Source organism: Chiloscyllium punctatum, chromosome 46 (assembly GCF_047496795.1).
Source record: "Chiloscyllium punctatum isolate Juve2018m chromosome 46, sChiPun1.3, whole genome shotgun sequence".
NCBI lineage: Eukaryota > Metazoa > Chordata > Chondrichthyes > Orectolobiformes > Hemiscylliidae > Chiloscyllium > Chiloscyllium punctatum.
Genome location: NC_092784.1, coordinates 41,550,358 through 41,577,721, shown reverse-complemented (window position 1 = coordinate 41,577,721; position 27,364 = coordinate 41,550,358). Strand labels below are relative to the sequence as shown.

The window sequence follows — 27,364 nt, the reverse complement described above, 5'->3', positions numbered from 1 at the left end:
AAAGTCATTTCCCTGGGGTTGGAGAGTCCAGAACTAGAGGGCATAGGTTTAGGGTGAGAGGGGAAAGATATGAGAGAGATCTAAGGGGTAATGTTTTCACGCAGGTGGTTCGTGTATGGAATGAGCTGCCAGAGGATGTGGTGGGGGCTGGTACAATTGCAACATTTAAGAGGCATTTGGATGGGTATATGAATAGGAAAGGTTTGGAGGGATATGGGTCGGGTGCTGGTAGGTGGGACTAGATTGGGTAGGGATATCTGATCGGCATGGACAGGTTGGACCGAAGGGTTTGTTTCTATCCTGTGCATCTCTGTTCTACTACAGCATGCAGACTGTGTATTACGTTTTAGAAAACATACTGAATAGGCCGAAAAGTGAATTATTTGGTCAGACAGCATCCATGGAGAGCAAGCAATCTAATGTTTTGGGTCTACATGACTTTCCTTCAGGTGGAGTAAAGTGTGGTGAGGATGGATTTATGTATGGCTTGTTGACTGGGTGGGATGGTTGCTGGGGGTATTGGGTATAGGGTGCGAGTGAAATAAATAATTCAACTTGTTTGGAAAACCTGTTGTGTCTGCTTGTTCCTGCCCCACTGAGCTCATTTTCTCTGACCTTGACTCCATCCTTTCTCCTCTAGTCCAGATCCTTTCTACCCATGTGATGCCCTCCACCATATTGACAATTCCCAGTTCCCTGGCCCTAACAGCCTCCTATTCACCAGGGATCTCAAGTCCCGACCAGGATGGCCTGAGAGCTCTTGGCTTCTTCCTCGACCACCGGTCTGAACAATCCGCATTGTCCACCACTCACCTCTGCCCAGCTGAACTTGTTTTCTCACTGAACAATTTCTCTAATTCATTTTCACTTCTGCCAAGTCAAAGGAGTGGCTATGCGCACTTGCATGGGTCCCAGTTATCCTCGGCCTCTTTAAGGGGTATGTGGAACAATGCTTGTTCCAGTCTTACACTGGTCTCCTCCCATAACTTTCCAGTACATGAGCAACTGCTTTGGTGCCTTTTCATGCTCCTCCCAGGAGCTTAATTCCTTTTGCATTCAGTTTCCACCCATTTCCTTGACCTCTGTCCCCATTCTGGGGAATAAACTGTTCACTGCAAGTCACTGACTCCCAAAGCTACCTTCACTGTAGCGTGTCATACCCACGTCCTGCAAGACTCCATCCCATGCTGCTGATGTGGCTTGCTGCTTCCATGACTGATTTCCCACCCATTGTAGTCAATAGCATCCAACCCATCAGCCTTGCTTCTGCCCTTGCCCTTTCCCGTCACTCCGTAGTGTGATAGGGTACCACTTTGGCCTCACTTTTCATCCCACCAGTCTCTGCATTCAAAGGATCATTCTCTGCCATTTTGGACAACTCCAGCACCAACCACTACCAACCACTACTTCCATTCACTCTCCTGTCTGCATTTCACAGGGCTCGCTCCCTCCAGGGCACCTTACTCCATTTCAGAACCACCCCTGCTGTGTCTTTCCATGTAACTGCAGCTGGTGTCCCATAGCACCTCCCTGCTTACCATGCAAGGACCTAAACAGTCTTTCCAGGTGAAGCAGCATTTGACCTGTACCTCCACCAATCTTGTGTATTGTATTCACTGCATTCAATGTAGCCTACTCTACTTTGGTGAAATCAAGTGCAGACAGGGTGCCCACTTTGTGAAGCACCTTCAGTCTGTGCATAAACAGGACCCCAACCTTCATGTAGCCAGTCATTTTAAGTGTCCTGCTCACATGACCACTTCATCCTTGGCATGCTAGTGTTGCAGTGAATCACAGCACAAACTGGAGAAATAACATCTTCAAGCTAGGCACTTCTCAGTCTACTGGACTAAATGTTGAGTCAGAAACCATTTTAAATTGTGAACATTTCTTTCCTTTTAGCTTATGACCTCTCCTCCCCCACCCCTTTTACTATCCTTTTCAAGTCTGACAGGAGAGACAGCATTGTTCTGCTATCTTCACATTCTGATAATTTAATCTGTGCTATCAGCATCTTAACTTCACTGGCACCCTACAACTTCTACCCTCTTTCCCCCCCCCACCAAACAACAGCATAAGTGTTGTTCTCCCGTGTGTCAGCTCTGTTGAAGGGTCACTCAATGTTAACTTGCTGTCTCCATGGATGTTGTCTGAAGCAGTTCACTCCAAACAATTTTTTTGTCTCAATGTTGTGCAAACTTCAAAGAAGTTTGTGCCTGAATCCCTGTGTGTCGCCTGCAATGCTACCCAGGACTCCATAATTGAATCTGTCTTGCCCTTGTTTGTTTCACCAGAATGCAATATCTTATTGTCTTCCAGCATTTGCGATAATTTCCTGTGCAAAGAATTTGGTTTTGTATCTGTTCTACTATTCAATAAGGTTCTGATCCGTTTTATTTGAATTAGTCATACAGCATGGAAACAGACCCTTTGGCCCCCAGTCCATGCTGACCATGTTCCCAAGCTAAACTAGTCTCTCTACCTGTGTTTGGGCCATATCTCTCCAAACCCCTCCGAGTCATGTACTGACCAAAGTGTCTTTTAAACATTAACTATATCTCCATCCACAACTTCCTCCAAGAAATTCAGTCTGCACTCTACCTTAAAAATGTTCCTTGTCTTAACCTTTTTAAAACTTTCTCCTCAAAATATGCCTTCTAGTTTTGAAACCCCGCCAACCTAGACAAAAGACCCTTGCTAGTCACCTTATCCATTTCCCCTTGTTATTTTATAAACCTGTAAGATCACCTTGCCATCTGCTATGCTCCATTGAGAAAATCCCAGCTTATTTTTACAATGCAAACCCTCATTTCTGGTCACATCCTGGTAAATCTTTGCTGAGCCTGCTCCAATTTAACAATATCTTTCACTAGCAAGGTGACTAGAACTGTACATACTACTCCAGAAGAGACTTCACCAATGTCTAGTACAACTCCCTCTATCCATCTCCTCACTCAAAGGTCTGAGCAATAAGGACAAGTGTGCTAAATGTTGTCTTAGCACCCTGTCTACATGTGATGCAAATTTTAAAGAATTTTATACCTGAACTCCTTTGTCTCTGTTCTGCAACACTACCTGGAGCCCCATCATTAATTATATAGGTTCTGCCCTTGTTTCACCAGAATGCAATATATCTCATTTATCCAAGTTAGACTTCATCTGCCCCTTCTGTCAATTCACCCAATTGATCAGAACTCTTTATTGTTTGATAACTGTCACTGTCCACTATAACTACCAATCTTGGTGTCATCGGCAAGCATACTAACTGTGTTTCCTAATTTCTCATCCAAATCATTATATAAATGACAAAAATAGACCCACTACTGATCCCTGTGGAATACTGCTGGTCACAGGCCTCTTGTCTAGAAAACAACCCTCACCACCACCCTCTGTCTCCTACCATTAAGCCAATGTTTTACCTGATTGGCAAACTTTTCCTGAATCCCATGTGATCAAACTTTACTAATTAGTCTATCATGTGGTGCCTTGTCAAAGGTTTTACCAAAGTCCATGTAAACAATGTCTACTGCTCTGCCCTCGTCAATCTTTTTGGTCACTTGCTCAAAAATACTGCTTGAGACTCATGATTTCCCTTCCACAAAACCATGCTGACTATCCCTAATCAGTCCTTGCCTTTCTGAATACATGTAAATTATGTCTTTCGGAATTGCCTCCAAATGTTGCCCACCAATGTCAGGCTGACATGTCTATGTTCCCAGGTTTCTCCTAGCAGCCTTAAAGGCACAACATGAGCCACCCTCCAGCAGCTCACCCATGGATATAGATGATTCAAATATCTCTGCTAGGGTCCCTGCAATTTTCTCCTGGCTTCTTACAACATCCTGGGATATGCTTGATCAAGTCCTGGAAATTTATCCACCTTTGTTTCCAACATTTCCTCTTCTGTAATGTGAACTGTTTCAAAGCATCAATGTTTCAGTTGTCTAGCCTCCACTTCGCAGTAAACATTGGCATGAATATTAACTTTCTTTAGGTGTAGAGTGGATATGCCAGGAGTGATGCAGTTGACCCAGTCACTTAGTTTTAAACCAAACAGACTTTATTTGCAAAATTACCAAATGAAGCAAACAAGAGAACTGCATATAGAATACTTTCACTGATGTGAAAACCCAACACATTATCTCAACTTAATGATGCTGTTCTAAATTTCTGCAACAATCTCCATAAACATACCTTGGCAAAAGTAAAATCAAATGCAGGATCTTACAAGAGAAGTCAGATGAGAGATTCAGCATGGAACACCACCTTCCATATAGCTGTTTCTTTGACGAGCAGCCTCAAAACTGACTGTTTGCTCTGAACAGCCATACTGCTAAAACCGAACGAGAGAAAAGCTGAGCTGGGAGCACTGGTCACTCCCCTTTCATGTTTTTAAAAACTTGAGAGCTTCTTCAAGTAGATCAAACCAGACATTTCAACTGTCTTTTGAAACACTTTTTGAAAAAATCAAGGACAGCACTAGGAGCAGCATTGTCACATGGCACTTAACTGTTCTGAGTACTGGTTAAGCAACTTGTTTCCACTGGAATTGGGGGTGGGCAGTAAATGCTTGCTTAGCCAGCAATGGCAGTTCTCAAATTAAAATTATCCCTACACTAAGCTCATACTTTGCATGTGGCACTTTGTTCTTAAGATTTCCAGAGGGTGTTTAACAGTGCAGTTACACTTCCTTATCTGTTATTACTTGCTTTCTCAAAGTAACTCCTCTGAAAATCATGAGGTGTGGATAGGATGAGTAGCCTGTCTTTCCTAGAGTGATCTCACTTGTCAAGGTGCAGAACATATGAGGAAGTTGTTAAATGGAGACTTAACTGAGGACAGATTCATAGACTAGGGATTTTTGATGTTTCTAATTGAGGGACTCTGATATGGTTCCTGATCAGGTGGCATATGTTTAAGGTAGCTGGCTGGAAGCAGCAGAAAGGAGTTAAGAAATGCCTTTTTACCATTGGGTGAACAATATTTCTGCAAACCTAATACCCACTCATGACCTCGTTTGACCTGAAAGTTTGAAGAATGTCTGGATGCTGTTGTCCAGTATCACCCAGATTGAATTGTGCACTGCAGCTGTTGTGACTTCCAGCATAAGCTGGATGCAGTGTGGGGCTTTCTTCAATGTGCTTTTATGCTGGGTTCTCAAATGCACCCTCTAACATCTTCTCTTCAACATTGTTGGTTTTAAGTGAATCATGGCAAATTGATAGTGAATATCAATAAGTGAAAGCTTGTCCTTTGAGCTTTGAATGCTCTGCTTTGAATTATTTCATGAACAGTATTGTCAGAACTGAAAGGTGCTATATTGGAGTATCAACTGAACAAACAAAACTGTTCAGCTGCACATTAACATTGTTAAATGTGATCTGATGTTATGACCTTGCTGATTGTATTCCAGTTGCAAAATATGTAAGTGATATTTTTAATAAAATTGGCTGAGGCAGAACATCATTCCTTTTTAGTTCCTTTATCCTCATGAATTAACCTTTGAAAATTGCTGATTACTGGCTGTAGTCAGTGGTGCTGCTTAAAACCTTTGCATTAAGATTGTGCTTGTGGTGGTTGTGTAAGACTCGTGTAGTGGATAGCTAAATGTGTATACTGCCGGAATTAAGGCTGATCAAATGGTACAATTTTAAACAATGATGATTCAACCTATTGCTTATGTTGGCTTTTTCAGAGTACTGCTGTTTCTCTCCATATTGCTGAAATTATTTGTTGTATCTGATTTTCCCCATTAAGAGCTAATGTTTCCAATAGCCTATTAGGAACTGTCATCCAAATTGGATAACTTCTTGAAAAGGTTTTCATGTGGGTTCTTGTTTTGTCTTTTCTGCAAACTTCTTTCTGTTCAGTAAATGGACTTTTTGGATACTTATAGGGCAGACAATTGATGCTTGAAGCTTCATCCACTTCAGCAGAGGTCGTCATAGATGATCCTTTTGGATTTGGGAATAGTCTCCCAACACAACTGAGTTTGACTGCCTAAGTAAACAGGCTGAGTGAACAGCTAGGAAAGAGTGTTTAAAGGTAACATCTGCAAAACCATAAGAAATAGGAGCAGGAGAACACTATTCAGCCTCTAGTCTGCTGCACCATTCAATAGGGTCATGGCTGATCTGACATTACTCATACCTACATCCAGCATTTCCCCATAATCCTTGATTCTTTCCCCCAACTGATCCAAGAATTTCTGTGGGAGTCTTAAATATAACAAGATTATTCACAATCTAGAAACCAATGCTACTGTTCTGGGGCACATGTTCAAATTTCTCCATGTCAACTGATGACAGGGCATGTTTGCTACAGACATTGTGTGCAATCTCAGCAGCTCTTGCACACAGTACACTAGACAGTGCAGGTACTCAGGCTATTTACAGTTGCAAATGAGCTGCTCACTTTGCCTTTTCCATTGATTTGAGGGGAGGTTTGAGGCAGTGCCTTGAGGTTTAGGGGAGCTTGGGTGGCTGGGACGAGCTTCCCCTCCACTGGTTTTGTCTATCTCTCCCAGTCTCTCTCTCCGTCTTTCTCCTGTTTCCTGCCTGTGGAAAAGGAGAGCAGCAAGAACAGGTGCAGCAGCAACCCCATGGTTCAAGGAATGAACCTTTCCTGAATAGCAGGGTAAGTGCTGAAGGAGTGGCAGCTGAGACATTAGGAGGGATGAACTTTTTTAACAGTACACAGTCATAGAAATGTACAGCATGGAAACAGACCCTTCAATCCAACTCGTCTATTCTGACCAGATCCTAAATCAGTCTGGTTCCATTTGCCAGCATTTAGACCATACACCTCCAAACTCTTCTATTTGTATACCCATCCAGATGCCTTTTAAATGTGTAATTTGACCAGCCTCCAACCTTTCTCTGGCGGCTCATTTCTTGCATTCATCACCCTCTGAAAACATTGCCCCTTAGGCTTAAGGTGAGGGAACTTGGAAGACACTTGGCCTTCTAGTTTTGGACTCTCCTACTTTGGAGAAAAGACCTTGACTGTTCACCCTATCCACACCCCTCAGATTTTATAAGCCTCTTTATGGTCACCCCTCAATCTCTGCCACTCCAGAGAAAATAGCACCTGTCTATTCAACCTCTCCCATAGTTCAAGCCCTTGAATCCTAGCAACATCCTTGTAAATCTTTACTGAATTGTTTCAAGTTTAACAACATTTTCCTGTAGCAAGACCAGAACTAAATACAGTATTCCTGATGAGCTTATGCTCAATGTCTTCTCAGATGCTGCCTGACCAGCTGTGCTTTTCCAGTACCACACTTTGATTCTCATGTCCACAATCTGTAATCCTCATTTCTCCTGAACGCAGTGTTTCAGTAGTGGCCTATCCAATGCCCTGTACATCTGCAGCATGACCCCCAGTTCCTATATGCAATGCACTAACCAATAAAGGCAAGTGTACCAAACATTGTCTTCACTACTTTGTCTATCCATGATTTCACTTTCAAGGTCCCTTTGTTCAGCAGCACTACCCAGACCTTACGTTTAAGTGTATACAAGTCCTGCTCTGATTTGCCCTACCAAAATGTAGCACCTTACATTTATCTAATGAATTCGATCTGCCTTTCCTCAGCACATCTGAAGGTCCTGTTTTACTGAGGTAACCTCCTTCACTGTCCACTGCGCCTTCAATTTTGTCACCGGTAAATTTACTAACCGTCCTTCCTATGTTTCTATCCAAATCATTTATATAAATGACAAAAAAATGAACCTAGCACCGATCACTGTAGCACAATGCTGGTCATAGGCCTCCAGTCTGAAAAAAGCAATCCTCCACCACACTCTGTCTCCCATCCTCAAGCTAATTTTCTGTCTAAATGACTAGTGGTCCAAGTGATCTAATCTTGTTAATCAGTCTACCATGTGGAACCTTGTCAAACATCTTACTAAAGTCCAACATTCATTCTGCCTCATTCAATCCTGTTTACTTCAAAAAAAAATTCAAGTTAGTGAGATGCTATTTCCCATGCACAAAACCATGTTGACGATCCCAAGTCGGTCCTTGTTTTTCGAAATACATGTAAATCCTGTTCTTCAGAATCCCCTCTAACAACATGTGCATTGCTGATGTCAGGCTGACTTGTCTATAGTCTGATTCCTGGTCCTGGATTTCAGTTTGAGACTGGATCTGCTGCTTTCAACTGTTTCATAATTGTCCTTGTTTTGTATGGCCGTTTGCACTGTCGCGCGGTTGTGTTTACAGCATTTTCAGGCAAATTTAAATTCAAATGTCTACACTTGTAGACTCATCTAGGTTATATTTGGTTAGCAAGGACAGGAAGGATTAGACAACAAAAGCTGGCCTTACTAGTGATGCCCTTATCTGAAAAGATTTTAAAAGGGATGTTGGGTTCATGTCCTTTTAAAGATGCAATTTAGTTTTCAAATATAGCTTACATTAGCTGTGTATATGTTACTTCAAGCCAAGCAGCTTGTTCGAAGACCATGCCTTGAGGTGAATGTAAAACCGAACTGACTAGACAAGGCAGAATAGTTTTTCAGAAGAAAATTTAAATACCTCTGGATTTGAATTGTGAAGGACTGTTGTGGATAACAAGTTACCATGTTGGGCTTGTCTTTACAGAAAACAGCTAAGGGTTTGTACTTGAGGAATGATCAATATTTGCATAGCTTTGAGTTGTATTGATCTCATGGTCATCTCTTCCATTTTCCAGGCTGATGCCCCAAATGCAAGCCTCATTCCAGATGCTGATGCAGTTGGTGTCACTGTGGTGCTGATTACCTGCACGTACAGAGATCAAGAGTTTATTCGTGTGGGATATTATGTGAATAATGAATATACTGACCCTGAATTAAAAGAGAACCCACCAATGAAACCTGACTATGCCAAGGTAAGCTTTGCATAAGATTTTGTGGTCTCCGCCTAGGTGAAAAGAGTTGATGCATCAGTCACTCAACCTAATAGTGTTGGTTTAAACTTTGGTTTAGTTACTTTACCAGCCCTGCTGGTAAAGCATTTTAATACACCAGACATGCTTAAGTAATGTACCTTGCTGTCTTTATTCCAGAACACACACAGGAATATCTATTATCTGAACGAGATGGGCGGGTGCTATTTTGTTTCGATAACTGATTATTCAGTCAGTTGATTTCCTCTGGGGCTCTTGAGTTTTCTGTGAAGTCTGCTCCCCATTCAGGAGAAGAGGCAAAAGCAGAGTGCGCCTGAGACTCTGCCCCTGCCCCCTCCCCCGGCAGCCGGACTGCTGCTGCCTTTGGGAGTAAATCTCCAAATAGCGCACAGACACTTTTTATTGCAACATTTTGACAGGTTCCACCTTTGCCCTATACAGGGCAACGTTGGAGAGATTTTGGGAAGGTGAGTGGGGGGGGGAAGGTAGTGTTCAGGATACACCCCTGTGTAGAACTTCAGATAAAATGTAGGGAAAGAGGGAGAGCAGGATGTCAGTCATTTGGAGAGGGTGCCTGGGCTGTCCAGGACTGTTCTCAGCAGCATTTCAGTGAGCTGTGTTCGCTTTTAATCGAACCTGTAAACAAAAGACGCAATCAGGGTTGAAACAGCTCTTTGACGCAGTGTTTCTGTTGGGACATTGAGATCTCCTTCATATAATGTAGGTTTCTCTGTTTGTAGACTCCTTTTATTATAGACTCCATTATGTCTTTGGGTGATGTGACTCATTGAGGAATCCAGTACAGATGCGTTCCATCTAGTCTGATTCTCACTTGAACTTCAAAGGCAGCTTTTCAGTATATAGAGTACTGCAGATTCTTTGAATTCCTATGGAACAGGGAAGGCTGTTTATATTTTTAAAAATCTACCATTATATCGTCTGTCATTGATCTTCAGTCAATGTCCTCTGGTTCCTTCTAAGGTGAGCCATTTCTGTAGCTGCTGTCAATAAGTTTTTTGCAATTTATTTTCTAATTTGGCCCATCTTACCATTAGTCAGCAATCAGCATGCTAACATTTATTTCTAACGGATCATAGAATCAGCATATCATAAACAATTAGACTATGGAAACCAAACTGCCTGCCTGTTCCTTTTTTCCACCCCATCTCCAAAAGCCATGCTCCCCTCTTCCATCTCTTCCTCTGCTTTGCTAAAGCCTGTTGCCCTGAATGCTCCTGTACGTCAGTTTCATTTTCCTCAGAACCATATATGCTACTTTTCCTTTTGGAGCAGAAACCTACTGATTGAGAAATTCCTCAAACATGATGCACAAACTTCTGTTGCTCTCTTCTTGTTCTTATTACTCAGTCCATAGTAATAAATACTTCAAGTCTGTGTATTATTTTCTACCTGTTTAATATATGTACGGAATGTTAGTAAATAGTCCTGCTGAGCCAGATCTCCGGTTGCCGTGATAGTTGTCATCTCCACCTTAATCTTTCATGGCACTTCTAGCTTTGGTTTCCTTAAACATTTTAACCTGTAAATGTTTCTGACCTCATCCAATTTCACCTACAGCACTGGTCCATCTCAGGGGATGTCAGGGAATCCAAGTCATTGAGGGTGGCAAGTATGATGCAACAAGGTGTGGGTGCATTTCTGATAACCAGAGCAAATTGAAGTGAAAAGGAAGTAAAACTGAGGAAGAATGCAAAGAGTGGCACTTGATATCAAATGTAAATTGAATCTTCTACCAGCATATAGATATTAAGGGGCTTATATAAAATATAGAACATTACAGTACAGGCCCTTCGGCCCTCTGTTGCATCGACCTGTGGACCAATCTGAAACCCATCTAACCTACACTATTCCATTCTTGTCCATACACCTATCCAATGACCATTTGAATGCCCTTAAAGTTGGTGAATCTGCGACTGTTGCAGGCAGTGCACTCCACACCCTTACTACTGAGTGAAGAAATTACTTCTGACATCTGTCCTATATCTGTCACCCCTCAATTTAAAGCTGTTCCTTTGTGCTGGCTGTCATCGATTTTAAAAAAAAGTGCTCATTGTCCAACCTATCTAACCCTCCAATTAAGTCACCTGTCAACCATCTAATGAAAACAGCATCAATTCCCTCAGCCTTTCCTTGTAAGACCTTCCCTCCAAACCAGATGACATCATAGTAAATCTCCTCTGAACCCTTTCCTAAGCTTCCACATCTTTCCTAAATGCACAGACCAGAATTGTGCATGACACTCGACAAGTTTGGCCGTGCCAGAGTTTTGTACAGCTTCAGCATGACCTCATGGTTCCGAATCTCAGTCCCTCGACCGATGAAAGCTAACACACTATATGCCTTAACAACCCTATCAACCTGGGTGGCTACTTTCAAGGATCTAGGTACCTGGGTGCCAAGATCTGTCTGTTCACGGCCAAGAATCTTACAATTAGCTCATACTATGCATTCCTGTTACTCCTTGCAAAGTGAATCACCTCACACTTTTCTGCATTAAACTCCATTTGCCACCTCTCAGCCCAACTTTGAAGCTTATCTATATCCCTGTGTAACCTCCAACGTCCTTCATCACTAGCCACAACTCTACCAACCTTAGTGTCATTCCACAACTCTACTGGCCTTATTGGTAATGGTGGAGTGGGCCCCATAGGGTTCAAAGTGTTATACACTCAAATCTTTTGTTAGGCTTGAATATTTGAGTGAATATGCTGAATAGAAGTGCATAACAAAGTCGTGACAAATATTGTAAATGGCATAGCTAATAATGGATGAGGTGAACTTTTGTACAATGGATAAGTTGCCAAGTCTGAGTGGCTTGCATTGCAGTTTGCTGGTTGGCATTAGCCTGCTATAAGGTTCCAGTGTTGTCTGGACATGGGAGAGGTTTCTTGGGATTGAAAGTGGTAAAGCAATTATTAGCCTTGTTCGAGGAGATTCCTAGCCTCCAGACTGGTCTGATTAATATCACTAAGTGAATGTTTTGCTGAACTGGTAAATTATTATTCAATTAGGCTAAGCTTAGATTTTATTTCTTTCTTTCCATGGCTTTTCAACTTTATATAGCACCTTGTTTTTACACTTGGGTTTTAGTGCTTTTATTCCCTTCAAATTTCTTTAAGCAAACTGAGCCCTTATAATAATACTGCAACTCTGGTGGAAGCCCCCACTGAACAAAGTTACAGTAGCCTCAAGTTGAATTCTTGTCAATAAATCTGGCTTTCTTCACTACCTGAAGTATGTTGAGTTATTATTTGAAGGACAGATGATCTGGTGAAGTTTTAAAGATGTTACGATTGTGTTCTATGGATCCATATTCACTTGCTGAATTTGACATCAAATGAAAAATGAGGTTTAATTCTGTTTAAATCAACTCAAAAGTTGACAATTAGCAGATTGTTGTGGCATTTTATGCTCCTATTACAGAAGTTGGTTAATGTAATATCAGTGTTGGTGGAATAATTTATTTTACTACTTCATGATTATTGCTACAGTATTACATGTTCAGGAATACTTCTCATGATTAAGTCTTGCAGTAAAGCAGTGCACCCCCATTGGGGATGATACTGACCAGATAATCTGTCTGTGAAGTGCTGGCTACTCTAATTGCATTTCTGGTCATGCTAGGATGGTGATGGTAATGCTACTGCATGTCAAAGAATTCCTGGTCATTGCTTGAAACTTGTGTGGCATGGTTGGCACTTGCAACATAATCCATGTTGCTGAGATCTTCCTTTGTATGAACAAGGACACTGATGTCTCAAGCTGTGAAAAATGTTGAATGCCATGCAGGTACCAGCAAGTGTTCCTCCCTCAACCCACTTCTAATGTTATAGCAATAGGTCTTTTAAAGTAAGTGAAGTTAGTTGGGCTGAGGACATTGTGTTGAAGAGCTCTAACAATATTAAGGACTAAAACACAGCCATCTTCTGTTTAGATGTGACTCCAATCAGTGAAGTGTTTCCCTTATTCCCATTGGCTCCAGCTTTGCTAGGGCTTGATGCCACTCAAAACCCCTTTGGTCAACTTATCCACACAGATTGTATATCCTAAACTGATCTAGTCCCACTTGCCAGCATTTGACCCATATCTCTTGAAACACTTCCTATTCATGTACCCATCCAGATACCTTTTGAATGTTGTGATTGTGCCCACCTCTGGCAGCTCATTCCCCACACTATCCTCTGGAAAACGTTGCCTCTCAGGTCCCTTTTTTTATCTTTTCCCCTCCCCTTAAACCCACTCCCTCTAGTTTGGGACTCCACACCCCTGGGGAAACTGGGTGGAAGAACAACTCATCCTCTACCTTGAACCTTACGGCCTTAACAAAATTCATCAGTTTCCAAATCAACCCCACCCCAACTCATCCCAGGTACAGCTCCCTCTCTCTCCTGTTCTTTGACCTGACTAACTTGTCCATCTTCCTTCCCACCTACCTGCTCCGCCTTTCCTACTGACTCAATCACCACCTACCTGCATCCACCTATTGCCATCCCGCCTACCTTTCCACAGCCCTCTATTTATCTTCCTGTATCTGCATGGGTTTCCTTCAGGTGTTTTGCTTTCCTACCACCTGTCCAAAGATATGCAAGTTAGGTCATGCTAAATTGCCCATTCACCTATAGTGTTCAGAGGTGTGTAGGTTAGGTGTGTTGGTCAGGGTAAAAACAATGACTGCAGATGCTGGAAACCAGATTCTGGATTAGTGGTGCTGGAAAGCACAGCAGTTCAGGCAGCATCTGAGGAGCAGGAAAATTGGCGTTACGGGCAAAAGCCCTTCGTCAGGAATACAGGGTAAATGTAGGGGAATGTGTTTGGGTGGGATAATCTTTGGACGGTCGATGTGGACTTGGGCCAAAGGGCCTGTTTCCACACTGGGGACTCTAAATGCTCTCCCCTTCCCAATCCTGATGGGTCCTGCCTGAAACATTGACTTCTCTGCTTGACCTCCATGCTTTTTTCCAGCTTCACATTTTATCTACCCTGGGGAGAAGAACTTTGCTATTCACCCAGTGCATGTCCTTCATTTTCTCAACCTTTATGGTTTGCTACAGGGAAAACAGCCTCTGCCAATTCAGCCTCTCACTGTAGCTCAAACCTTCCAATCCTGGCAACATCCTTGTAAGCTTCTCGGAGCTCTTTCACATTTAACAACATTTTTCTATAGTAGGGAGAATAGAATGATGGACTTGTTAGCTCATGTACATAGTGTGGATATGTGTGAAAATGCTGGTAGTTGGGAAAAGGCCAAAGGTGGTTATTCTACGTTCTTAGTTTCAACTAAGAAATATCAGACACTTTGGTTGACATTAAAATGGTATCCTGGGAACAAATATTCTTAATATAGTTTAGTTCCAGGTTTGACTATTTAGATTGAGCATCCCCTCATTTTTTGAGTCAGTGAAGAAATTTAAATGGAAGTAAAAAAGACTCTGCCTCAGATTATGGGACTCAGTACAAAATCAGTAGTAAACCAAATGTCTCAAGACAGTCTCTCATGATGCTTGTTCATCACTTGTCCTGATCCTCTGCACAATGGAAGTTCCCACAGTCATTGGAAAGCTGATAGTTCTAGTTGGACATCTTTAGCTGGAACTTCAAAAATCCAGATGAGGCCAATAGCCAATATGATGCAGTGTTCAAAATGCCTTGGGTAAATACCATGGGGTTGAAAACTACAGACCTGCTATCCTGATGAATGTGCTGCCTTGATGTCCAGGTCAATCACTTGCTTCGCACCTGGAATTCAGCTGTTGTTTGTTTGGATCAAGGCTGTAATGACATCAGGAGTATTGACCCTTGCAGAAACAACATGGTATTGGTGAGCAAGTTATCCTTTGCAAAGGCCAGTCTCGCTGTTGGCAACGCCTTCTCTTGATCAGCAAAGGAATGGTGGATTGATATGGTGGTTATTGATCAGTTGGATTTGTCCTATGTCTTATTGGCAGGCGGTTATCTGTAATACTGGGTAGCTGCCCCAGGTAGCTCCACTGAATAGCTTGGCTGGGTGCTAGTTCTGGAGCACATGCTTTCAATACTATTGTTGTACCCAGGAGAAAGCCAAACCACCTTGAGTCTCTTGTACTAATGTGTTGAGGCTCCTCCAGCATATGGGGTTATTTGTGGAGTGTCCTATTCCTTTTTTTAATACTCCATTTGCAACTGGATGTTGCAGGACTGTAGAGCTTGGGTCTGACCTGTTAGTTGTAGATTTAGTCCTGTCTATTGCATGTTATCTGTGCAGTTTGGTATGCATGTAGTCCTGTGTAGCTTCAGTGTTGGCACCTGTTTTTAGGAATACCTGGTGTTGATGTTGGTTGGCTTGTGACCTGATGACCTAGTCTAGCATCAGTGTTTTAAGACTTGGTTAGCTCAGTCAAAGGTCCCCCAACCAGGTATGTTCTGTGCCCTTTGTGCTTCCTCCAAATGGTCTTCAATGTATAAACTAATACTTCAGCTGAGGTAGGGACTGATGTGTAATGATCAGTCATGTATGATCTAATGCCACGGGACGTTGACTCTGCTCCTCTGTTCAAAACTTGGCAGGGCACACGCTCTCTAGATGGCATCTAGAGCGTAACCATGCACATGAAATCATATCTTTTATATACACTAATGTTATTTGATTAGTATCTGGTAGTCTGTTTTATCACCAGTCCCCAGAAACTGGTATGCAGAAACAACAACTGGTTGATGTCTGCTGTTTCCCCTGCCTAGGTCAATCCTGGGTGATTTGTCTGGTTTAATTCCTTTCTTTACACTTGCTGGTATTTTAATACAACTGAAGCTTGATAGGCCCTTTCAGAGGGCAATTATTAAGCTCATTGTACATCTGGAGTTATGAGAATAACAGATTTTCCTCCAAGAAATTTAGTGAACAACTTGGGTTTTTATAAAAGTTGCCACATGTTGCCATTAGACTACTGTTCAAATTTCACTTGCCATGATTTATTTCTATCCTCTCCCTAGAACACTTGCCTGTAATTCTGGATTAATGTCAAGTGACTTGGCCATTTCTGTTGTAACCAGGACAGTCTATAAATTGAATCCTAGATTCAATTAGTCTTTAGCTCTTAACAAAAAGTTTGGATAGATTAAGTCATAGTATTTAGCATATTTCCCCCACTTTCAGATGGTGTATTCTGGCTTCTCAGCCACTGAATTTTTCTTTGTCCACATGTTGGATTTTTATTTGCCAATCACTTCAAACTTGTGGCTTCTGACTGATCCTTCTATCTGTTTGTATTCTGCATAATTCAGCCTATCAAATCTACTGTTTTCACTCTTAGGATAGCAACCACATTATCTAGTCTATCCATGAACCTGATACTGTACTGTAACGATGCTGGGGGTAAATCTTCTGTATCCTTTTGAAATTAAGATGTCTGGAATTTAGCACTTAATCAGAAAGATGCTTCAGATTGTGTAGCGCTAATGCTAATCTTGTTTGTTTGAGCATAAATCTAGCCTGGTGTGCTAAATGTCATTGCTTTGCTACTGGCTAATGCTGTCAATTTAAGGTTTTTGGCAGTAACACATTTTCAACATCTAGCCATAATATTAATCTTGGTCCCTATGTGCTATTGATCCATAGGACTGAGTTTATGCATTTCGTATAATTGAAACTACAAAAATTAAATTAGAAATCTACAGTTTAAATTGTGTAGCTGCTACCCTTGAGCAGGAATTTTAAGGTTTCCAGTAAAAGGGCAGTTTGAAAACTAGCTAAAACTAAATTGATTATGACCCAGCTTGCCCCATTTGCTTAAGTAGCTAACTTAGTGTGACTTAGGCTTTGAGTGCAACTTGCAAGTGAGTGCTGAAGCCTCTTGAGGTTCAGTGGTATTCTTCCCTTTAAGTCAGGAAGTCTTGGTTCAATCCAAGCTGCTTGAGGTGTCAAGATTGGCACAGGTAGATTAAACATCTGTGGAAAGTGCCTCAAGGACTTGAGCAGAGGAAAAAAGGTTATTTAGCTGCTTTTGCCTAAACAAAGCAGCAGAATGGGTATTTCTAATCTTGAAAATAAAAGTAAGGTTTTAGTTTTGTTTTCTCTGCTCTCATGCCTAAAACTATACTTCAAGGGTTTTAGTAGTGTAAAAATTGAAGAATTTGTATTAATACTAAAGTAATTAAAATATGATGGCAGGGCAGGTGACGTGCTGCTTCAATGGGGAGCTGCTGGACATGGATGATCCAGGATGAAGCTGTCAATAGGAGGTGTTTGAAGTTCAACTAAATTTGGATCAGTGTTGAGAAGCTGGAGTTGAGCTGCAGCAATTGTGCCATTTTAGGGGGCTTGTCATAACCCCCCCCCCCCATTGGTCTTTTGAATTTGGTTGGAGCAGGGATGGGAGGATGTCTGCAGACAAGCAGGTATGGAGACTCGAGGGATAGCTTTTACAGGACCTTGGCCTTTGCAATTGTACCAGCAGTTGAGATTCTTGCAAGCTGTGGACAAGTAAACTCTCCATGGCATGGCACAGGGATGCTGTTCAAGTGGAAGGGGAAATAGGAAAGACTATAGCAAGAACAATACAGCTTTGTGGGGGAGGAGGGAATACATACAGTTGACCTGTTGTCCCACAGATGCTGCCTGGTGTGAGGGTTAAGAACACTTGAGGACTGGAGATGTACTTGGATTGGGAAGTGAACTGATTGCTGGGCCAGAGTCCTGGAATAATGGAATAATTAGTGCTGTAGAGAGCTTTTGTACAAATGGAGAGGCACAGGTGAGAAATGTAGGTTTAAAAGCAAAGGGATGTGGCCTTATTAGATTCCCTCCAGGGTGGAAACAGGCCATTTGGCCCAACAAGTTCACACTGACCCTCTGAAGAGTAACCCACCCAGATCCATTTCCCTTTGACTAATGCACCCAGGCAACACTACAGGTAGTTTAGCATGGCCAATTCACCTAACCTGCACATCTTTGGACTGTGGGAGGAAACCGGAGCACCCAGAGGAAACCCCCGCAGACACTGGGAGAATATGCAAACTCCACACCCAGTTGCCCGAGGCTGGAATTGAACCCAAGGCCCTGGTGCTGTGAGGCAGTAGTGCTTACTGCTGTGCCACTGTGCTGCCCATTAAGTCTTACTTTTAATGTGCCTTTCATGATGACTGAATACCTTAGAATATCTATTGATTGGAAAGCACTAAGTGTTGTTGCTGTTGTAATGCTGAAAACATGGTAGCTTCAAGAAATTTGACTATTTTCTATTTATTGCAAGCAATTGAGTAAGACGTAATTGTGAATTATCAATGTGGAACTTGAGCATTTGACTCACCTTTTGGATTCAATGAAATAGAGCTTTAACTAGAATAATTGTAACTGTTATGACTAATCTCAAGAAAAAGGAAAATTCCATGCTTTTGAAAATATTTTCCTATCCAGGTTTTAACATTTTAACACTAGTCTGTGTGTGGAGCTAAAAGCAATCACCAGTTGCAAATGGTTTTTTGGGTTGAAACAGTGTTGTCATTGATTACATGGTATTTCAAGCAGTCTGGGGAATTTGGAAGGAGGATTGGGAACTCTGAAGATGGATGCAGAGGGACTTCTGTCAAGTTGGAATGCTGAGGTACAAAACTGCTTTTTATGCAGCTCATGGATAGATGTCTTGCATACAAAAATAAATCTGGTAACATTTCTCACCTGGAGAGAACTTGATGGCATTAGTCAAAATATTAGCATATCAAGAAGAATCTAGAAAATGGTATTCTGAGAGCAAATAGAATGTAATGCTGAAGGATTTGTGTGTATTCAAGCATCTGTTGTGGTAATAGTCATAGATGTACAACATGGAAACAGACCCTTTGGTCCAACATGTCCATGCCAAACATGTTAAATTAATCTTTGTGTTTGCCAGCACTTGGCTCATATCTGCCTAAACCCTTCCTTTTATATATACACCTATCCAGATACCTTTTAAAATACCTTTTTAAAAGCTTCCACCACTTCCTGTGGCAGCTCATTCCATACACACATCACCCTCTTCATGAAAAAGGTGCCCCTTCGGTCCTTTTAAAATCTTTCTCCTCTCACCCTCAACCTATGCCTTCTCACTCTGGATACTCCCACTCCAGGAAAAACACCTATTTACCCTATCCATGTCTCATGATTTTATAAATATCGAAGGTCACCCCTCAGCCTCTGACACTCCAGGGAAAACTGCCCCAGCCTATTCAACCTGTCCCTATAGCTCAAACAATTGAGGGTATTGGCAGCAGGGCCCACTTAACAAAGAGCCTTTGGGCTAACCATTATATCCCACCCTTAAAGCCTAAACCATCCTAAAACAATAGGGTTTGCAATAGGATTAACTATAAACCTAACCTGCTTAACAATGGGCCCACCCACTGTTGAATAGGTTAGTGAGCCTTAGTTAAAAACCTTCAATTATGCATCTTGGGAAAGCAAAACTTAGCAGGACTTCTACACTTGATGGTAAGGTCCTAGGAGTGTTGCTGAACCTTGGAGTGCAGGTTCGTAGCTCCTTGAAAGTAGAGTCGCAGGTAGATAGGATAGTGAAGAAGGCATTTGGTATGCTTTCCTTTATTGGTCAGAATATTGAGTACAGGAGTTGGGAGTTATGTTGTGACTGTATAGGACTGTATTCTAAAGGCCACCTTTGGAATATTGTGCGCAATTCTGGTCTCTTTCCTATTGGAAGATGTTAACGAAGTTTGAAAGGGTTCAGAAAAGATTTAAAGGATGTTGCCAGGGTTGTAGGATTTGAGCTGTAGGGAAAGGTTGAATAGCCTAGGGCTGTTTTCCCTGGAGTGTCAGGAGCTGAGGAGTGACCTTAGAGGTTTACAAAATTGAGGGGCACTGCTGCCTCAGGACCAGGGTCCCAGGTTCAATTCCAGCAATTCAATTCAATTCTGTGTGGGGTTTGCACTTTCTTCCTGTGTCTGTGTGGGTTTCCTCCTACAGTTCAAAGATGTGCAGGTCAGGTGAATTGGCCATGCTAACTTGCCCATAGTGGTAGGTGCATTAGTCAGAGGGAAATAGGTCTAGTGGGTAACTCTTCGGAGGATCGGTGTGGACTGGTTGGGCCAAAGGGCCTGTTTCCACACTAGGGAATCTAATCTAATGTGTGCAGGATGGTTTCCTGATACATCATGTTGACAGGGGCATGGCCACATTGGATTTGGTACTGGGTAATGAATGCGGCCAGGTGCTAGATTTGGACCTAGTTGAGCACTTTGGTGATCGTGACCACAATTCAGTTATATTTACTCTAGCGATGGAAAGGGACTGGTATATACTGGAGGGCAAGAGTTATAAATGGGGGAAAAGCAATTACTGTACGATTAGGCAAGATTTAGGATGCATAGGATGGGGAAGGAAACTGTAGGGGGTGGGCACAATTGAAATGAGCTAATTCAAGGAACACCTACCATGTCCTTGATAAGTGTGTACCTGTCAGCCAGGGAGGAAGTTGAGCGAAGGAGCCGTGGTTTACTAAAGTTGAATTTCTTGTCAAGAGGAAGAAAGTGGCTTATGTTGGATGAGACGTGAAAGCTCAGTTAGGATGCTTGTTAGTTAGCCAGGAAAGACTTTAAAAAAGCTAAGAGCCAGGAGGGCCTATGAGAAGTCATTGGTAGATAGGATCAAGGAAAACCCTCAAGCTTTCTATAGGTATATCAGGAGTAAAAGAATGACTAGAGTAAGATTAGCGCCAGTCAAGGATAGTAGTGGGAAGTTTTGCGTGGAGTCAGGCGATAAGGGAAGTGCTAAATGAACATTTTTTTTGTCCGTATTCACACTGGAAAAAGACAATGTTGAGAATACTGAAGGACAGGCTACTTGATGAGATGGGATTGAGGTTCGCAAGGAAGCGTTAGCAATTCTAGGAAGTGTGAAAATAGATAAGTCCCCTGGGCCAGGTGGGATTTATCCTAGGATTCTCTGGGAAGCCAGGGAGCAGATTGCTGAGACTTTGGCTTCAATCTTTGTTATCACTGTCTACAGGCATAGTGGCAGAAGACTGGAGGATAGCAAATGTTTTCTTTTAAGGGGAGTAGAGACAACCCTGGTATTATAGACCAGTGAGCCTGCCTTCAGTTGGAGGTAAAGTGTTAGAAAAGGTTATAAAAGATAGGATTTATAATCTTCAAGAAAGGAATAACTTGGTTAGGGATAGTTAAGTTTTGTAAAGGGTAGCTAGTGTCTCAAACCTTAGTTCTTTGAAAAGGTGACCAAACAGGTGGATGATGGTAAAATGGTTGTGGTGCATATAGATTTCAGTAAGGTGTTTGATAAGGTTCCCCACTGTAGGCTATTGTACAAAATAGAGGCGTGGGATTGAGGGTGATTTCATGGTTTGGATCAGAATTTGGCTGGTGGAAAGAGTGGACGGTGTTTGGTGGGAAATGTTCGTCCTGTAGTTCCATTACTAATGGGGGAACCGCAAGGATCTGTTTTGGGTCTACTGCTATTTCATTTTTATAAATAACCTGGATGAGGGCATAGAAGGATGGGTTAGTAAATTTACAGATGACTAAGGTCAGAGTTGTAAATAGTGTCAAAGAAGGTTGTAGGTTAAGGAGGAACATAAGATGCATAGTTGAGCTGAGGTGTGGCAAGTGGAGTTTAATGTGGAAAAGTGAGGTGATTCCCTTGGAAGGAGCAACAGGAATAGAGTACTGGGCGAATGGTAGTGTAGATGAGCAGAGATTTGTCCATTTACTTAGATCCCTGAAAGTTGCCGCCCAGGTTAATAAGGTAACGAAGCATGCAGTGTTACCTTTTATTAGTAGAGAGATTGAGTTTTGGAATCATGAGGTCATTCTGCCGCTCTGCAGAACTCTGGTGCGGCCGCACTCTGAGTGTTGCATACACTTCAGGTCACTGCATTATAGGAATGATTTGGAAGCATTGGAAAGGGTGCAGAGTTGACTTACCAGGATGTTGGCTGTTTTTGAGGAAAGTCTGAGGAATTTGAGGCTGTTTTCATTAGCGAAGGTGGTTGAGAGGTGACTTAATAGAGACATACGATGATCAGAGGGTTAGGTAGGGTGGACAGTGAGCCATTTTCTTCAGATGGTGATGGCTTGCATGAAGGGACAGCTTTAAATTGAGGGGTGATAAATATAGGGCACATAGTCAGATGTACAGCATGTAAGCTTGTCCACGCTGACCAGATATCCCACCACAATCTAGTCCCACCTGCCAGCACCCAGCCCATATCCCTCCCAATCCTTCCTATTCATACACCCATCCTGATGCCTTTTAAATGTTGCAATTGTACCAGCCTCCTTCCTCTGGCCCATTTCCCCCCACACTCCACCCTCAGTGTGAAAAAGTTGCCCCTTAGGCTTCTTTTATATATTTCCCTTTTCACCCTAAACCCTACCCTAGGGAAAAGACAATGTCTATTTACCCTATCCATGCCCTTCATGACCTTATAAACATCCTATAAGGTCAACCCTCAGCCTCTGACACTCCAGGGAAAACTGCCCCAGCCTATTCAGCCTCCCCCTAAATCCTCCAACCCTGGCAACATCCTTGTAAATCTTTTCTGAACCCTTTCAGGTTTCACAACATCTTTCCGATAGGAAGGAGACCAAAATTGCATGCAATATTCCAAAAGTAGCCTAACCCATGTCCTGTGCAGCTGCAACATGACCTCCCAACTCCTGTACTCAATACTCTGACCAATAAAGGAAAGCATACCAAATGCTGCCTTCACTATCCTATCTACCTGCGACTCCACTTTCAAGGAGCTATGAATCTGCACTCCAACATCTTTGTTCAACAACACTCCTGAGGACCTTCCCGTTAAGTGCTGCTAAGATTTGCTTTCCCAAAATGCAGCACCTCCCTTTCTAAATTAAACTCCATCTGCCACTCCTCAGCCTATTGGCTCACCAGATCAAGATCCTCTTATAATCTAAGCTGTCCGCTATACCTCTGGTTTTGGTGTCATCTGTGAACTTGCTAACTGTACCTCTTATGCTCACACCCAAGTCATATAAATGAAATAGTGGCTCCAGCACTGATCCTACTCGCACTCTACTGGTCGCAAGCCTCCAGTCTGAAAAACAACCATCCACAAACACTCTGTCTTCTACCCCTCTCTGGCTCCCTTTCTGTCCTTCCTGTAGCATTTGTGTCCTGGGACATTAGGCTGCCAGTCTTGTCCATCTGAGTCATGTTTCTGTAATTGCTGTGATATCCCAGTCCCATATTCCTAACCATGCCTGAGGTCATCTGCCTTCCCTGTTAGGGCTCTTGCATTGAAATAAATGCAGTTTAATTTCAGTTCTACTTGTTCTCTGTTTTGTCTCTTCTGCCCTGACTTGTTTGTTTTGAGTTGGTTATTTTCTCAACTGTACCAGTCTCAGATGTGATCTTTCCTCAGTATCTCCCTGGGTCCCACTAGTTTAAATCCTCCTGAACAGCTCTAGCAAATCTCCCTGCCAGTCCTCTTCCAATTTAAGTACAATCCATCCTACTTTTACAGATCACTTCTATTCCAGAAGAGATTCCAATATCCAAAAATGTGATTCCTTCTCCCATACACCAGTTCCTCAGCGATGCATTCATTTGTTCTATCTTCCTATTCCTACCCTGCTTAGCTTGTAGCACCAGGTGTAATCCATATATTACTACTCTCTGGCCTTTTTTTAAATTCCTGCCGAACACTATCTATACTCTCCCTTCAGAATCTCATCCTTTCCCTCCTATGTCGTTGGTTAATGTGTACAGTGACCTCCTACTGGGCCCCCTCCTCCTTGAGAACATTGCACCCCCTGAGACATCCTGGGTCCTGGCACTGGGGAGGCAACACACCATCCTGATTTTTTTGCTGCTGGCCACAGAAATGTCTGTCTGTGGCTTGGGCTAGAGTCCCCTAACACTGTCTATCTTTTGGAACCTGACATACCCCTCATTGCATTAGAGCCAGTCTCAATACAAGAAATGTGGCTGTTCATGCTTCATTTCCCTGAGAATCCATCATCCCTACATTTTCAGAAACCGTATACTTGTTTGAAACTGGGATAGCCATAGACTCCTGCACTACCTGCCTACCTCTCTTACCTTTCCTGGAATTGACCCACCTATCTGACTGTGTCTCTCTGGCTTTTCTCCCTACCTATAACTGCCATCTAACAATACTTAATGGCTTTTATTTTTAAGTTCAATCAAGAGGCATGCATCAGAATAGGTTCTTTACTCAGTAGGGACGTGGAGTGCCTGCCTGCAACAGTAGTAGATTTGCCAACTTTAAAGGCATTTAAATAGTCATTGGATAGGCATGTCGATGAAAATGGAAGTGGTGTAGGATAGATTGGTTTCGCAGATTGGTGCAACATTGAGGGCTGAAGGGCCTATGCTGTGCTGTTATGTTCTAAGTTTCATAGTATCCCCCTGGGGAGAGCAAAATTGCACGCAATATTCCAAAAGTTACCTAAACAATGTCCTGTACAGCTGCAACATTACCTCCCAACTACTATACTCAATGCTCTGACCAATATAGAAAAGTACACCAAGTGTTGCCTTCACTATTCTATCTAGTGATACCTAGAATGTTGGAAGTAGCAGAGTCCGCAAACATTAAAACGGACAGCAAATAGGGTTAAGTGAAAAATGAAACGAATGGTTCTTCACTGTTGGGAACAAAATTAAATGAATTAACAGCACATAGGTGATTTTACAGCTACTGTAGAGACCTGGTTACAAAGAGATCGAAGCTGGGAACTAAATATTTAAGTTATGACTTTTCAACTACTAACTTCTGCCCCTAAGAAGGAAATAAACAATAGCAATCACTCTAATATGGCTAAAAGTGGGTTACATCAAATGTTTGAAGGAGGTAGCTACAATAGATGCAATCGTAATCTTAAAGTTTCTTTTCCTCTGGAAAAGGCTCAGAGCATTGAAAACTGCCAAAATTAACGCTACTTCCTCAAGAGGAGGAGAGACAAACAACTGGCATCGTAGGCCAGTCAGCTTACAATCTGTCATTAGTGAATGTCAGCATCTGTTAAAGTAGAATGTTTTAGAAATGCATAATTTAATTAAGCAGTCACCGAGGGGAAATTATGCCTGAAAATTGTTGAGTTAACAAGCAAGATTGATAAAGGATAAGAAGTGGTGCAAATTATTTGGATTTCCAAAAGTGTAATGTTCTACACAAGCAACTTGAATAAGAGCCCAGTGTGAGGGCTAATAGCATGGCTAGGAATAACTAACTGAAAAAAGACATTGGGGTAAATGGGGACATTTTTGGGGTGGAAATCCCTATTGGAGTGCTACATGGACCAGTTGGCCAGTTATTTACAGCGTGATGTCTTGGATGAAGAAAGTGAATGTACTATTGTCAAGTTTACAGGTGATGTAAATAGGTGAGAAGGCAAGTGGGGAGGATGACCACCGGTTAAGCAACTGGACCAAAACTGCAGATATCATGAATAATATTGCAGAAAGCTGCTGCACAGATTTTTGTAGATCAGTTATTGCACAAATCCTGTTAGTAATGGGGAAGACAGGTGGAATGGTCTTCCTTTCAAAGGAAATGGGAGTACTTAAAATATTTGGGCAGGGTGATCAGTTCACAGCTAGAATACTGTACAGTTTTTTGGTCCTGTTTTTATCCAGGACTTACTGATGTGGGGGCAATATACAGACTCTTCATGGGTTTGATCTTGGGTATGGAAGGATTTTCATGAATGAGTTGGGCTTTTGCTCATTTTAGAATGAAGTGACTTTATTTGAAACAATTCAGTTCTTTGGCTAACAGGGAAAGTGCTAGATTGTTGTTCCCAGTTGTAGGAGAATCTCAGACCAGAGGACATGATCTGACTAAAGATTCCCCATTTAAGACAAATGCAGAATTTCATCTATAGCGTAGTGAATTTGTGGAATTTTCTTACTGCAGAGGGTTGTTAGGTTTGGGTCATTAAGGATGTTCAAGGCTGAGTTGTTTTAACAATGAATCTAGGGAATTAGTGGATAAGACAAACAAGTTGATTCAGATCAACCATGGTCCTATTAAATGGTGTACTCTTAATGGGCAAAATGGTTGGCTGCTATAGCTCATCTTGCTTTTTCACTAATTTAGTAGTGTCTTACATAGGTCTGAAATATGACCTGCAGTTAATTCTGTCCTCTTGCTCCTTTTCAGCTCCAGCGAAATATTTTGGCCTCCAATCCAAGAGTTACCAGGTTCCACATCAACTGGGAGTGCACTGGAGAAAAAATGGAAGATATTGAGAATGTTGACCCAAGTTCAAATGCAATGCTTCCTCCTACCTGTACACCGTTGAAAGGACTTGGAGCAGGAAGTGCCCTGAGTATTGTTCCAGAGAACTCTATGGACTGCATGTGAAACCTGCCAGTGAATAAGGATGACAGTGGATGAAATGTTCTTTTGTATCAGGGTTTGCTAGCTTTTGGAGTTAATTCTATGGAGTATTTAAGTCAAACTTCAATACCCCCAGAGGTGGTATTGTCTACAGGGGTCAGGGAGTGGTATGGATTCGAGGCCATGGTATTGCCATTCATGGCACTGGGCCAGGTACATTGATTACATTCAGCTGGTTGTTTTTGCCCAAAGGGAGCAATAATGCTTTTTACTGGTAAATATTCTGGGATTGCAAAGCCAGTTGGTGCCTATGAGTGTTGAACTACAGAATGTATTTGTAGGAGTTTTGTTTATTGTGTAGTAAGTCCATAAATTCTGGGTGGGGAAGTGGACAAGTCCTGTTTGTGTTGAATGTGATGTTTTTCTGTTCAATGCCTGTTCAAAAATAACCCCAAGAATTGGTCACTTTTGAAACTTCAACTGGCTATGCAGTTATAGTCAGTAATTCGTCCACTAACTTGTGGCCTCAGCAACAATTTGGGAGCTGTCTTGTGGAGGAACCAGACTCACCAGTCTAACATACCATCAATCCAGCAGTGCTATCATATAACCCAAGCTGGAAGTTTAACACTTTTTGAACCCTGGCTGTCTGGCATAATTCTTAAAGTTCAATGAAAAACATTTTTGTAACTTTTAATATTGTACTTTGTAAATCGTGATCCAAACCTACCTGCATCCAGTACGTGGGAGAGGTCGATTAAAAAGTTGAAATCAATATAAGCTTTATAAAGCAGCAGCATTGGTGGTTTTGAAAACTGCAGCCATTTTTATAAGTGTTAGCTGTGTAGAATTGTATTGTCTTGCTTTGTCTGAATAAAAGCACTTGTAAATGCTGTGATGCCTTTTTGTTGCCATAGTTACTGGATTTTTATTTATATAGGAGCTATTGCACAATTAAGGTAGTACTTAAGTAACTTGGTAAGGGATGTTTGTTAGATGAAGCAGATCTTAACCTGACAAATCATTTAAACTGAAGGGGTGCACCAATAACCTTGCTGAAAGGAGGGTTTGGAGTTGATGCCAAAAGCTATTTTGCATTCTTACCAATTAGTAGACTTACACTAGCTGTCCCACTTATCAG

The 27,364-nt window shown here is 42.0% G+C and overlaps 1 protein-coding gene across 1 annotated transcript in view; it reads left to right on the top strand.

Moving 5' to 3' along the window:
• asf1bb (anti-silencing function 1Bb histone chaperone) overlaps positions 1-27,116 on the top strand; it is a 28,690-nt gene extending 1,574 nt beyond the window's left edge. Inside the window, exons 3-4 of the mRNA XM_072564078.1 lie at positions 8,699-8,875; positions 26,044-27,116. Coding sequence (XP_072420179.1) covers positions 8,699-8,875; positions 26,044-26,247 — 381 coding nt within the window. The 3' untranslated portion in view covers positions 26,248-27,116. The remainder of the gene's footprint in view (positions 1-8,698; positions 8,876-26,043) is intronic.
• The last annotated feature ends 248 nt before the right edge of the window (positions 27,117-27,364 follow it).